Consider the following 15,216-nt stretch of genomic DNA (forward strand, 5'->3'; position numbering starts at 1 on the left):
TAAGAGATGCCCAGTGTCTGAGGACTCAATGCCAAGGCTCAAGTAGGGACAGCCTGAGGTACTTTATTTAGTGCCTGATTTTTACGAAATAATTTCTTGGGAAATATTAATCTAAGGAACTTTGGATCAGCCTCGATATGAAAAGGAAAGCCCCAAAGGAGACTAAAAACCCAGGTCATGGAAGGCACTCCACAGGCTGGAAACCCTCATATCACAAGTGTACAGAAAAAAAATGAAGGAAAATAATCCCCTTGACTCTAGGTGAGTTCAGGGAAAAATGAATGAAGCAGTGTAACGACCTAAATGACCTTGCTCCATGAACCTCAGATCAACCCTAGAATAATATTCGATTATTAAATAGCAGAAGGAAAAATAGAAATGAAGGGAGAATGACTTGATGGAGTAAGAAGGGTGTCACCCAGTCGCCCCAGGAGAGGATTAGGAAAGAAACAATGACTTGTCTAATTCATTCTGGACTAACCTGAACCCTTCTGGCTGGGTCAGGTCAATCCCAGGAGCTGGTTTAAATAGTATTGATACTTCCTTGACCTGTTTTTGGACAAAGAGCCCAGTTGTTTGGTTATTTGGCAGGAGATGCTCATAAGGAATTGTGGGGAAAGCTCTTGCTGGTGATTTTAATCTGGTGAAACCAGCTTGCTGAGGCCCACACTAATTGCACGCCATTGCTATTGATAAGGTTGTCAGATTTAGTAAATAAAAACATAAGATATGCAGTCAAATTTGAATTTCAGATAAATAATAAATACTTTTTTTAGTATAAGTATGTGCCAAATATTGCAGTATCTCATCTGATAGCCTTAGTTGTTTAAATTGATAAGTCTTCAAATTTTGAACAGCCTTGAGAAGTTCTCAGGTGGATCCTTGTATAATTTTAGTATGAATTCTTTCCCAACAGGGGTGGGACATGATTTTTTTTTTTTTTTTGCCTCATAGGTTCTATTTATTATCTGTTTGCTAACTGGCCCATTTCCATTTAAATCTGGGCTGGTATTTGTCTAAGAAGTCTTCCCAGCCTGTCAAATGTCACCTGTGTGTGTCAAGGGCCAACTTACTGGCAAAATAATATGCTGTACACACTGATAGTAGGCATCAAATATTGGAGAAAAATAAGAAATAGACAAAAATGAATAAACTGAACCCTTCCTGCATTTATATTATTTTTATTTCAAACTTTTTTTTTCTTTGTAAGATTTTTAAAAAAGTTTTAAATGTGTTTTAGATCAACTGAAAGTGCCAAAACAGAAAACCAATGCTAGGTTCAACTTATCACAGAATTCTTTATTTTCTTTTCAAAAGAATAGTGCATGAAAATCTTTCAAGTGCTGCATATGCTAATTCAAATTATCTTCTGAGTGTATCTCTGGGGGACTATCGAGAGAATTAGCAGAAGATAGCATCACTTAGGAGCTAGTGCAGCAGATTTGGCTTCTCTGTGCCTTTTAATCCACTTCAATTGACACCCGTTTTAATATGATGAATCTTCATACATAAAATGGTCATTTTAAAGGTTTTAAATAACCCAATATGTTCAAGCAATTCGTAAGTAGTGACACCAATATACTTAACAATCAAAAACAGCTGGGGAAACTTGGCAGTGGAATCAGTACTGGGGGGAACCAATTGTATTCAAGATAGAAATCTGGCTTAGCCATTGAAAATGGACCCTTTGGACAGAATCTCTGGCATGGAGGCCATATTTTATAGTGTTGGCACAGATAACTCAGTTTCTATGGTGAACTTATTCTCAGGGTAGAAAGGAGGGAGATATTTTCAACAATTGTTTTAAATTAAAATAGTTTCATTTATTCTAGAAAGAACTAGTGAATAGCCCTGAGAGCTTAGCACAGAATGTACTGTAGGTAAAAGTGTGGAGATGGCTTGTTTTTCTGTCCTCTCTGCCCTTCTATTCTTCTATTGCCTTTGAATTCAAAGGAGGTTAAGAGGAATAGAAAGGGAAGGTGGGAGAGAAGAGCAAAGGAAGCGGGTGGGGCATTTAAAATGCATGCCTAGACCAATACACTTAGGGAGGTAGGAGTTCTGTCCTGTTTACATTTAATACCACCTTTCTAATTACTGCACTATGAATCTAAATTTCTCATTTACTTAGTTGATCAACATAACGTTCTAATTGGCAGTTAATGGTTGCAGACTAACTCTTACAAAGATAACAAAGTGTTATCTTTGAAAAGAAGAATATTTTTTCCCCCAAGGCTCAAGACTTGCACCTCTTAAGCCCAGCCAGTTGTTTATAAAATAAAAATAAAAATCTGGTGACTTTCATCTCCACAAGTAACAGAGCAAAAGAGTAGGTGAAATGGTGAACTATCTATTCTACTAGAAAAACAATTCAAAGAAAACACTCCACTTCCCTATCTTCAGACCACATCAAAGTGTACTGCAGTCTGGCTTCCACCCCCATAGCTCTTCTGAAAGAGTCCCACTCAGCAGCCAGTGACCCCCTGAGTGCTGACTCATTGCTGGTTTTGAGGTGCCGTCTTTCTCAATGGGCCATGGGGCTCCACACCAGCAACCATCCCCTCCTAAGTAAAACTCTTTGTTCTGCTGGTTCTCACTATACCATTTCTTCCCTGCTTTTCTCCAATCTATTTGTCTACTCCTTGTTCCATGAATTTCCCCTTGAATGTATTACTCAGGGACTCATGCAGACCACTCTAGCTTTTCCTGCTTGTATGGGTTTATTACTGGGGTTCAACTGCCACATTCACACCCCCAATTCACAACTGCTATTGAACTTCAAACCTATAGCTCCCCACAGGGCTGGGGTTGTAACTCAGTGGTAGAGCACTTGCCTAGCATGTGAAAGGCCCTGGGTTAGCTCCCCAGTACCACAAAAGAAAAAAAAAAAACCAGTCTAGTCTATGGCTCCCTACAAAACACTCACACCTGGGTTTTAGCAAACCCCTCTCAAATGCCTTGTGTCCTACTCAATATTATCTTCTCCTTTAAGACCACCCTCCTTTCTCCTGTGTCCTGTTTAAGTTAAGAGCCTACTCCCTGACCCCAAGGAAGTCCTAAAACCCACCCTTACTCCTCACTCAGACCTAGTCTTCAAATTCTGCTATTTCCACGTCAAAGTTTTCTCATGTCTGCTCCTCCATTCTGTTCTCACTGCTGCATCCTCAGTAGAGGGCCTCCTCCTAATTCTTTTTTTCTGTAAATTTTTTTTATTTATATATGACAACAGAATGCATTACAATTCTTGTTACATATATAGAGCACGATTTTTTTACATCTCTGGTTCTATACATAGTATATTCACACCAATTCATGTCTTCATACATGTTCTTTGGATAATAATGATCATCACATTCCACCATCATTTCTAACCCCATGCCCACTCCCTTCCCCTCCCACCCCTCTCTGCCCCATCTAGAGTTCATCTATTCCTCCCATGCTCCCTCTCCCTATCCCACTATGAATCAGTCTCCTTATATCAGAGAAAACATTCGGCATTTGGTTTTTTGGGATAGGCTAACTTTGCTTAGCATTTTCTTCTCCAACGCCATCCATTTACCTGCAAATGCCATGATTTTATTCACTTTTATTGCTGAGTGATATTCCATTGTGTATATATGTCACATTTTTTAATCCATTCATCTTATTGAAGGGCTTCTATATTGGTTCCACTGTTTAGCTATTGTGAATTGCGCTGCTATAAACATTGATGTGGCTGTGTCCCTGTAGTATGCTGTTTTTAAGTCCTTTGGGTATAGACCGAGGAGAGGGACAGCTGGGCCAAATGGTGGTTCCATTCCCAATTTTCCAAGAAACCTCCATATTGCTTTCCATATTGGCTGCAACAATTTGCAGTCCCACCAGCAATGTATGAGTGTACCTTTTCCCCACATCCTCACCAACACTTATTGTTGTTTGTATGCATAATAGCTGCCATTGTGAATGGAGTGAGATGAAATCTTAGAGTGGTTTTGATTTGCATTTCTCTAATCACTAGTGATGATGAACATTTTTTCATGTATTTGTTAATTGATTGTATATCATCTTCTGAGAAGTGTCTCTTCGGGTCCTTGACCCATTTATTGATTGGGTTATTTGGTTTTTTTTTTGGTGTTTAGCTTTTTGAGTTCTTTATGTACCCTATTGATTAGTGCTCTATCTGATGTGTGAGGGGGAAAGATTTGCTCCCAAGTTGTAGCTCTCTATTCACCTCACAGATTGTTTCCTTTCTTGAGAAGAAGCTTTTTAGTTTGAGTCCATCCCACTTATTGATTCTGGATTTTAATTCTTGTGCCACACCTCCTCCTAATTCTTTAGGTCACCATTGTAATAACCTCCCCCCCCCCCCCAAGGACTTTCTGTTTCTGTCATGAACAAAGCATGATCATGCTGTCAGCTTTGGAAGTTCATCATTGATGGCTCTTCTTTGCTTTTATGATAAACTTTTATTTTATTTTTTTATACTGGGGATTGAACCCAGGGGCACATGACCACTGAGCTACATCCCCAGCCCTTTTTATTTTTATTTTGTGACAGGGTCTTGCTAGGCTGGCCTCAACTTGCCATCTTCTTGTCTCAGCTTCCTAAATCACTGGGATTAGAGGGGTGGGCCACCATGCCTGCCTTAAACTTTAAAATGGCATGACTCTCAGGCTCTTCACAGTCTGCACCCAAAACATGTTTAGAAGGTTTCCCAACATGCCATAGCATTCTACCTTGGGTTCTAATGAGCCAATCCCACATTACAACTCCCTGGCATTATAAGTGCTGTTTCATCTGCTTAAGAATCTTTTTCTTTCCTCTGCTGGACAACATCTTATTCATAATTTAGTAATAAGGTTAAATGTCTGTTCTTCTGGGAAGACTTCCTAGCATTTCCTCCATTCTGACAGCCACCACATAAGATAGATCTCTCCCTCTAACCGGGGGCCCAGTGTTACATGTCCTTAATGCCACGAACAGTATCTGGCAGAAGAAAAACTTAATGTTTGAAGGATAAACTCCTAACAATTGGTGATTATCAAAAGAACTATTAATTCAAGCTAAGGACACAAATGAAGAGCAGAATATCTGCAGTGTTCCATTTATTATTGAGATAGGAGCCATTAATGATATGGTTAATGGTTTAGTAGCTTGCTATTTCACTGCTTTAAACTCCACCCCATAACTTAATGCACTCAGCACTCCTTGCCCAATGGCAGTCACCCACCCTCAAGTGGCATATACTTCTAAAGGCCATGATTGGGTCAGTCAGTTTATCTTGTATTTAGCAAAGTGAGCTTGTCCCTATGACTAGATAATGAGTGTCAGAGGAATCATCATTCATTCTCACTAAAAGTATACATATTATTAGAAAGACCTAAATTATAAAGGCTTCTAACAAATTATGCCTCAAGATAAAGTGTTCTTGCCTGGTGTAGTGGCGCAGGACTATAATCCCAGAGGCTCAGGAGGCTGAGGCAGGAGGATTGTGAGTTCAAAGCCAGGCTCAGCAAAATCAAGGCACTAAGCAACTCAGTGAGACCCTGTCTCTAAATAGAATTCAAAAGAGCTGGGGATGTAGCTCAGTGGTCAAGTACCCCTAAGTTCAATCCCTAGTACCAAAAAAAAAAAAAAAAAAAAAGTAAAATAAAAAAATAAAGTGTTCTTCACATTTTATTTTTGTGACAAAGAACCAAAGAAAATTTTACTACCCATATTCTTATGATTTGCTGAGATTATTTACATAAAAATATTTGCTTTATTGAAAACTTGACTAAAAGTCCCAGTGGGTTCAGAAGAAGAAGGAAAAGGAGGAGAGGAAGGGGGAGGGAGAAGGGGAGGGGGAGGGAGAGAGGAGGGAGGAGGAAAGAGGAGGGTGAAGGGAAGGAGGGAGGGAGGGAAGAAGGAAGAGAAGAGAAAAAGAGAAGGAGGGAAGAAAACAACTGAGTTTTATAAGAATGATTTTTAACAGATGCTTTATTTTTGGGAAAAATACCTGACGTTTGTTTTCTAGGAGAGCTGCTTCCCATGTCCATATGTCATACAGAACAGCAAATCTGTCCACACCTGCATGGGTCCATCTCCAATCCTGGCCACTCTTTGACTTGCTGCCCTCTTTGAGACCTGGGAGAGGGGGTGGGAATGATTAGAACCAGGACTTTCAAAGAAGCTGTTTCTATTAGAAGCGCGCTTTTGGATTACCAGCTGCCTCGCAGAACTGGTCATACTGAACCAGTCATTAGGATTCTTAAAAATGAACTAAAGAACCATTGGCAAAGATGAGGCCCTGAAGTCATACTTGTTGACTTCTAATTTGACAGGAGTTTTGAGTTTTACTTTCTGATTTTAAAGAGTAATTTTAGAAATAGAAAAAAAAATTCAGTTATGCTCAGTTATATATATTAAAGGCAGAACATACATTTTTCCTTTTATAAAGACTTGGTGATTAACAAATTCAGTTTAATGTTAGCTAAATCAAAAACTTTCAGGGAGTGTTTTCAAGGTATTCCTTAATTATGTTAACTACTAACTTAGGTCCATAAAGTTAATTATTGTCATTATTGAGCTAAAATATTTACACTATGTCGATGTTAGTTTTCACTACCAGTATTGTTATTGCTTTAAAATTTTAAGTGGCCTCGTTCAGGAGAAATGTTAGAAGGGAAGAAATTTTCAGTGCTGAAGTCTAAATTGAATAGTTATCAAGTATATGATGGGTACTTAGCAAGATAAAGACTTTGATCAGGAATTTCTCTAAGACCTGTTGGGAAATCACTTCATAATTGGTGACTATACACTTCAAAGCTCAGTTGAAAGATACCAATGGGTAAATGACTACTGACTAAGTGTTTCGATCAAATTAAATCTTTAGCAGCTAGAAATAGTTGCATGGTATTATAAATTCATATGGACAAAAATGATGCATTAATATATAGGATAGCCTGTAAAGTTAAAAGCTGAGCGTTGAAATTAAATGCTCTGGAATGTTGGATGATGCTATCACTGTGCCCCATGATTCAGATACCAATGGTTGTGACAAGGATGGGGCATAGAGTTCAACCCTTTGTTAAACTGATTCTGTCTGGGATCTGAGAAGTTAGTTGTCAAACATTCTTCAAGCAGCATTTTATAACTATATGAACATGAATTATCCTTAATTACAGTCTGCACACATTACAAAATAACATAAACCCTTGCTAAATTTCCCTGTAGGTGTTGCAATGTGTCTAGAAACTCTAAGCTCTTTCTTTCCAGATGTAATGCTAGTGCTATCATATTATTCCAAAAGAAATACTCTTACCTCATCTACTTCTAAAATTGGAAAGGAAGAGAGAATACAGATTATGGGTTACTTGATTACCCTGAGTAATGATTCCTCCCTCTGGAGCTTGTCTGGCATTTTCCTAGCCAGATCTTCTTGCATCCTGGTGGTTTCCTGTTAGGAACCCTGGGATGTCTCTGCTTCTAAATGCAGTTTCCTCAAGGTCAGTTGCTTAGGGGAAAAAGGTGTTCATTTCACTTGTTTTCATTCTGCTTCCTTCAGGTCTCAGCACCATATCCGGGGCCCCCAGTAGGTGACACTGAAATGTCCCTGGGCCACAGAGTCTAAGCAACAGCAAGAGTTACAACTGAGCCCTGAAAAAGGAGGCACAGTCTCCATCAGAAAGGGAGACAGAGCAGGAAACACTATCTTTTCTAAAGTGAGCATGTGTTGGGTGTAAGGGGCGGGGTACGTGCTTACTGAATGCTTAGACACCATTAAATATGAGTTTATATGTTGGGATGGAGAGCATTAATTAGGGTCTTTAGGTGTTTTTATTTATTTATTCTATTTGGCCAGTTGATTGATTGATTGATTGATTATCAGGGATTGAACACAGGGACTCAACTACTAAAGCCATCATCCCCAGCCCTTTTTATTTTTTATTTTGAGACAGGCTCTCACTAAGTTGCTCAGGGCCTTGCTGAGTTGCTGAGGCTGGCTAGGAGCTCGATATCCTCCTACCTCAGTCTCCCAAGCTGCTGGGATTATGGGCATGCACCACCATGCCTGGCGTGGCAGTGGATTTTTTTTTTTTTTAATGTGCCTTCTTACCTTTTTCTTTCTCAATGTAATGGCTGGCCACAAGCAGCAGCTCTGCCTCGAGTTCCTCCAGATCCCTTAAGGCTTCGTCGTACATAATATGCACCCCTTGCTGGTCCCGGGTGTGGATACTGCCGTCTTCTGTGCTGTAATAGTAATCCTCATACTCCACTTCGGAGAACTCCATGAACTGAACACTGTGGACCTGGGGAAAGAAAGCCAAGCCCAGAAGTTCCTGGAAAAAGGGGGAGCTATATTTTGCCAGTCCAAATGGACCAACCAGAAGGTCTCTACTCCTACACATGGGCTGTTAGCCTGGAGCTGCAAACATTCTGAATGTATAAAAAGCTGTATGCAGATAAAAATGTGTGGACAACAAATGTTTATGGGGAGAGGTGGTTGCTAAGGCAGGTAACTAGCTGATTAATTCATTTTTTTTCTAATAAATTTAAGAGCAACTGGACAAGGGCAGCCACTTGAGCCTAGTGTTAGAAGTGGTCTCTAGAGGCTGGGCGCAGTGGTGCATGCCTGTAATTACAGGGACTTGGGAGGCTAATGTAGGAGGATTGCAAGTTCAAGATCAGCCTGGGCAACTTAGTGAGACCCCCATCTCAAATTTAAAAAAGGGGGGGTGGGCGGGGACTGGGAATGTAGCTAAGTGGTAGAATGCTCCAGGTCTGGGGTTCAATTCCAAGAAAACACACACACACACACACACACATACACACAATCTCTGAAGTCAAAGTGCCTCTTTTAGGTCCTGGCTTTGCCAGGATCATACCCTGGGCCGTCACTCAGTTTATTTTAGCCCCCACAACTATTGTAGTTGACAATCATAGTGTAGTGACACTACACAATCAAGGTACTTGGAATCTATAAATGCCAGCTGTTAATACATTTTGTTTTAATTGTATAAAAAACCTTTTAAATGAATTAGCACAATCTCATGTCTTAGTGATATACTGGGTTGAATAGTGTCCCTCCAAATTCATGTCCACCTGTAAATGAGACCTTATGTGGAAAAATAGCCTTTGCAAATATAATCGAGTTAAAATGAGATCATACTGGATTAGGGTGGGATACCAATAAATAGTGTCCTTATAAAACAAGGGACATTTGGAAGACAGACTTTTAGGGGAGATGACCACATGAAGACATTAGCACAATTCACCAGGTCAAGGAGGGCCAAGGAGTGGCAAGCACAGACAGCAACTACCAGAAGCTGGAAGAGATAAGGAAGGAAACTCCAGAGCCTTCCATGAAAGCATGGTCCTGCCTTATTGATATTAATATTTTACACTTATTTGTGCTATTTTGGGCCAATATTTGTCTCACCCACTGGACTATAAAATACTAAAAGATTCAGTAACGTGTCTACTTTTGTTTATCATTGTATTCCCATTGCTTTAGCAGAGACTACCACATAGTAGGCACTTAGACAATACTTGTTAAATAAAAGAGTAGATCAATGTACACATTTTAAAAATATTTTTACACATAGGTTTCTTCAAGTCTAGGCTTTTTATGATCTCTGCTTGTACTTTAAAAATATATCAGTCAAAAAATATATCAATCAAAAATTCTGGGCTTTATTCTTATAAATTCTGACTTTATGCCACTCTACCCTGATACATCATTCTCTATGAGGGTTATCATGATCAGGGTTCTTAGGTGACAAAAATAAAATCTTATTCTCTTTATATATAAAGCATAGATAGATGTATCATACATAAACAAACATATGGTATGTTTCTGGTATTAACGTTTTTTGGAGAATGGTGATTAGGGGGAAAATGTCTAAAAAGAGTATTTGTGGGGGGATCCATTATGAAAGAGAGGTTAAGAAACATAGGCCCATGTTTTATAAATTACACACACACACACACACACACACACAAATATATATATATGTAAAATACATAGAGCATAAAATTTACCGTCTTAATATTTTTTAATATATTGTTTTAGTTGTAGATGGACACAAAACCTTTATTTTGTTTATTTATGTGGTGCTGAGAATCTAACCCAGTGCCTCACACGTTAGGCAAGTGTTTTATCACTGACCCACAGCCCCAGCCCCATCTTAACATTTTTAAGTGTGCAATTCAATGGCAGTAAATGCATTCATACAGATGTGCAACCACCATCATCTTGAAAAACCTGTATTCACTAAACAAAACTTCCCACCCTCCTCCCCCAAGCCCCTGAGAACCACCATTCCACTCTGTTTCTATGAATTTGACTACTCAAGCATCTCACTTGTATAAATAGACTTGGCAGTATTTATCCTTTTGTGATTGGTTTGTTTTACTGAGTACAGTGTTCTCAAGGTTCATTCATGTTGTAGCACATCAGAATTTCGTTCCTGTTTAAAGCTGAATTATATTCCATAGTATATATAAGTTACATATTGTTTATTCATTCATTCATTGATGAATACTTGGGAGTATTTCCAATTTTTGGCTATTTTAAATAATACTGCTATGCGGGGTGTGGTGGTACATGCCTATAATCCCAGCAGCTCGGAGGCTGAGGCAGGAGGATCGTGAGTTCAAAGGCAGCCTCAGCAAAAAGTGAGATGCTAAGCAACTCAGTGAGAACTTGTCTCTAAATAAAATACAAAATAGGGCTGAGGATGTAGCTCAGTGGCTGAGTGCTCCTGAGTTCAATCCCAGTACTAAAATAATAATAATAAAAAGAAGAATAAGAATGTGAATATGAATATAGGTGTACAAATATCTGTTTGAATTCCAGCTTTCAATTCTTTTGACTATATAACCAGAAGTAGAATTTCTGGATCATATTGTAATTCTATTTTTAATTTTTTGAGGAACCTCCAGATTGTTTTCCACAATAGTTACGCCATTTCACATTTTAACCAATAGTGCACAACCTTCTAATTTGTCCACATCCTGGTCAATTCTTATTAATTTTAGAGAGTTGGTTGGTTGGTTGGTTTTGTGTCACTAGAGATCATTTAAGCCAGGGCTTTGTACATGTTAGCAAGTTCTCTCATTGAGCTATATCCCCAACCTTTTTTTTTTTTTTTATCCCCAGACCTTTATTATTTTGAGACAGAGTCTTAAAGCAAGTGCTCACATCCATGTCTGGCTCTTTTCAGGATTTTTTAGTATCCATTTTATATTTTAAAAAAATAAATAACTTGATTTTCTAAGTGTCATTCATGAGTCATTTAAACTATAAAACCAGTTCTCCCAACTTTTGGTCCCAAGCCTATTTATTCTTATGACATAAAAACTTTGCTAAAGAATCAATTGTTGGATATAATGTAAGAATCTATACATTTTAAGCAGTAATACTTTGGTTCTCCATTGATCTGTCAATGGATTTATACATACAGTGTTGTCTATTATACAAATACAGGAACCCTTCTGGAAACATCACAAACAGGGCAGATTATTCTTGGCTTAGATGGTTAACTTCCGATATCGGAAAGAGGGACAAGGGCTCTCTCTGAATCCATATGGTTCTATGGATCTACAATTAGTTTTTATGTGCTGTAAAGTTCTAGATTCTCAGTCACTGAAGCAGAAAGTGAGAAACTTTCCAATAAATAAAAATGTGAGCATTTCTAAATAACAGCTATCATTTGTACTATTTCATCAAGAGGGAATTTCTTAGTTAAGCATTCCTCTAGCAGGTGGTGGTTTTTTTTGTTTTGCTTTGTTTTTTGCTGTTCTTTAGTCATAATTTTTTATATAATCAGGAGCTCCCTTTGATTAGAATTCAAAAAGTTAAATCACGGATTTTCACAAAACTGATTAGTACCTAAGCATCAGTGGAAAAAAGAAAAAAAGTCAAGAAAATGAGAGGTTGCATATAAAAATTAACAGTTTTCTTAGGTTTACGAATTACCATGTTGGATTCTATTAGCATTTAGCTCCTGTCTCTTATTATGCAAAGTGGGTTCTCCTTTAGGGAAAAAAAGGGGCGGGGGAGGCACACAACTTAATATGTTATACTTTACCCACTTTTCTGGAAAAGACCTTTCCCAGTATTCTTGTACAGGGGAAACTGTACGACTTTAAAGAAATCGCTATTGAATTGAGTTCTGAAGCTGATGGAGAGCAATAGTATTGTCCAGATGCTAACTCTAATGCTACTGTCTATTTAAATCCTCATTTTCCTGCTCTCCTCACCAGGCTCCATTGTTCAGACCCTTTAAAAGGCACACTTACTCTTTCTCTTTGGGCTATGCTTTGCTCTTTTTCTCCCCCATCCCCTGTCTTTGAAATGTGCACTTGGGTCCACAGGAGATCCACTTTGAAGACCAAACAGCCAAATTGCTTCCTGCAGGGTTATGGCTTAGTCACTACAATGTTTCCTTATTTCCTTTTTAACTTTTCCATGGTCCCGTGAAAGACTCTCCTTCTAAAGGTTTTGTGGTCTGGAGAGTTGATTCTTCAATATTATGCTTGGAGGAGTGGCAGGAAGGGGAGGGCAATAATTATCTGAGTAAGAAATAATATGACCTTTGGAATGATTCATATGTGATTTTAAGTCTGAAAATTAACTCACGCCAAGATTACTATTTGCTGAAAAAAAAGTAACTACAGGAAAATTGGTGGCCCATCACTGACTTTTCTCCCTAGAGACTACTGCCAGCACTCAGTAATGTGTATTGTAGGCCTTTTGGCAGTGTAAACAATGCTTATCTGACTAGTTTTCTTTTCCTTAATCATCTTGTATTAATTTAATAGTAGTTCAACCTAAGAATCCAATCAAAATTGTTTGATAAATGACTCAATTATTTTGCTACAATATTTTTTAAAAATGATCAAAGCTATCTTCTATTTGACACCCCCCCCCCCCCCCCGCCAGTCTGTAGAGTATAATATTGTTACTGTAATTAATTGTTCTGCTTTTGGCGGCACTTTTTGTTGTTGTTGTTGTTGTAATTTTGTTGTTGTGTGAACAACACAGAATGTACCTACACACTCGTAGATAGTATAGACTGCTACTATATGGTATAGCTTATTGTTCCTAGGCTCTAAACTTGAACACTATGTTACTGTGCTGAATATCTGTGTATCTAAAAATATAAAAGGAGGTTTGTTCACATTTCCATCACCACGAGCTCATAAATAATGCATTGCATTATGCCACTATAATGACTATGATGTCACTAGGCAATAGGACCTTTTCCGCTTATAGTTATAATTTTATGGGAATACCATTGAATTGCAATTGGTCATTGATCAAAATGTGGTTATGCAGTGCATATGGTCAAGTTTGCTTAATGCAATAGCCTCCTAACTAGTCTCTCTGTGCCAGCTCTAAGTACCTTCTGACTGTTCCCACTATGGCAGCATGAATGTTAAAATATAAGTCAAGGCCGGGTGTCATGGCTCACACCTGTAATCCCAGGAGCTAGGGAAGCTGAGGCAGAAGGGTCACAAGTTTGAAGCCAGGCTCAGCAACTTAGTGAGGCCCTAAGCAACTTAATAAGATCCTATCTCAAAATAAAAAATAAAAAGGGCTGGGGATGTGGCTCAGTGGCTAAGCACCCCTGGGTTCAATTCCTTGTAACACCCCCAGGAAGAAAAATCACTGTTATCACTCTTCTGCTTTAAACTTTCCCGGGACCCCCTTCCCACTCAAAGTCAAAGCCAAGTTCCACACAGTGGTCCACAAAGCCCTAGAAAGTCTTCCCCCACTTCTCTAGCTTTATCACTTACTGCTTTGCCCTTCATTTACTCCAGTCACTCTGAACTTCTTTGTTCTTGCAGCCCTGCTGGCCACAGTCTTGCCTCAGGACCTATGCACTGGTTTTCCTCTCTGACACTCTTTTCTCAGACGGTCATGTGGGTTGCTTCCTGAAATTCTCCAGGTCTTAACTCAGGCAGTCCCTTCTCCGTAAGGCCTTTCCTGACCACGCTACCATGGCAACACCCCATCACCCCTACACCAGTCTCCACTCTCCTTTTCTACATAGTTTTTCTCCACGTAGCTATTACCATCTTTATTTGTCCACAAAGGCTAGGCAATTCTGTGATAAACAACCGCCAAGTTTAGTAGCCTAACACTTACAATGAATTTCTCACTCATGCAAAACCCACCAAAGGACCGAGACTCTAGGCTGCCACCTTCTAGCAGCAATACAGGGATCCAGGATGTTTTCATCTTGTGATTTGATCATCTCAACTTGTGCCTTCCACTGGCTAAAGCAGAAGAGGGCCAGAGGCTATGCACCAGCTCCTGAGTGCTTTGGACTGACACTGACATAGGCTGTTTCTGCTCACAGCCCACTGGCCAAAGCTAGTCATAGGCCACATGCAACTGCAAGGGCTAGGAAGTCTGGGGAAGCCTTGGTGTCAAACCCCTGACATTCTGCATCTGTTATAAATATGTTTGTTTCTCTCCACAGGTAAGTCCCATGACAGCAGGAATTTATACCAGTTATGTTCACTGCTGTATCCCCAGTGCCTAGGACATTTAATAGACAGAATATTTGTGCAAGGAACGGATGATGAATGATGGACTCACACGGCTTCAGGGAGAAGATAAGCTGATAGTCAAGCCAGCCATATGCTGAGTGCTATGCTGGAAGCAGATTCAGGGAAGAAACAGCGCTGCACAGAGATGGCAAGGAAGGCTTCCTTAGAGAGGAGATATTTGAATGAACTCTTGGGTCACAGTAGGCACGTACTAAGGAGAAAGGAAGTGAGGGACAGAGGGGTCCAAAGAAGCAAGTAGTTCTGCCCATTCCAAGAAGTCCAGGCCCAGCTTATTGACATGGAAATTTGGGGACAGCCCAGGGAAATGAGGTCTCAGAGGTTCACAGGGGCCAGATTGTGCTCAGCCTTGTAAATGTCACCAAGGAGCCTGGGCTTTATCTTGTGAGAAACAGGAAACCCATGTAGGATTTCAAGCAAGGAAATAAGTGGGATTACATTTGGGCAAAGATCCCAGAGAAATTTACAAAGCAATTTGGAGAGACAGTCTCCTATTTAAAATTCTTCTCTGTTCCCTACCAATCTTGGAATTGGTCCCACATCCTAATGAGAGCCTAGGCCTTCATGGTCTGGTCCACTCTTCTGTGCAGGCTCACCTCTCACCACTTCCTCTCAACATCCCCTGCGATCAGCACACAAGTCCCAGCAGACCCTGAACACCAACCACATGGACCGTCA

At 39.5% G+C, this 15,216-nt stretch overlaps 1 protein-coding gene across 1 annotated transcript in view; it reads right to left on the reverse strand.

The window, feature by feature from the left end:
- The window catches only part of LOC114086904 (uncharacterized), a 102,666-nt gene that overhangs the window by 49,367 nt on the left and 38,083 nt on the right, over window positions 1-15,216 (reverse strand). Inside the window, exons 14-15 of the mRNA XM_071613798.1 lie at window positions 8,075-8,267; window positions 5,975-6,102 (exon numbers count right to left, since the gene is read on the reverse strand). Coding sequence (XP_071469899.1) covers window positions 5,975-6,102; window positions 8,075-8,267 — 321 coding nt within the window. The remainder of the gene's footprint in view (window positions 1-5,974; window positions 6,103-8,074; window positions 8,268-15,216) is intronic.

The sequence above is a fragment of the Marmota flaviventris genome, chromosome 6, assembly GCF_047511675.1.
Source record: "Marmota flaviventris isolate mMarFla1 chromosome 6, mMarFla1.hap1, whole genome shotgun sequence".
Lineage (NCBI taxonomy): Eukaryota > Metazoa > Chordata > Mammalia > Rodentia > Sciuridae > Marmota > Marmota flaviventris.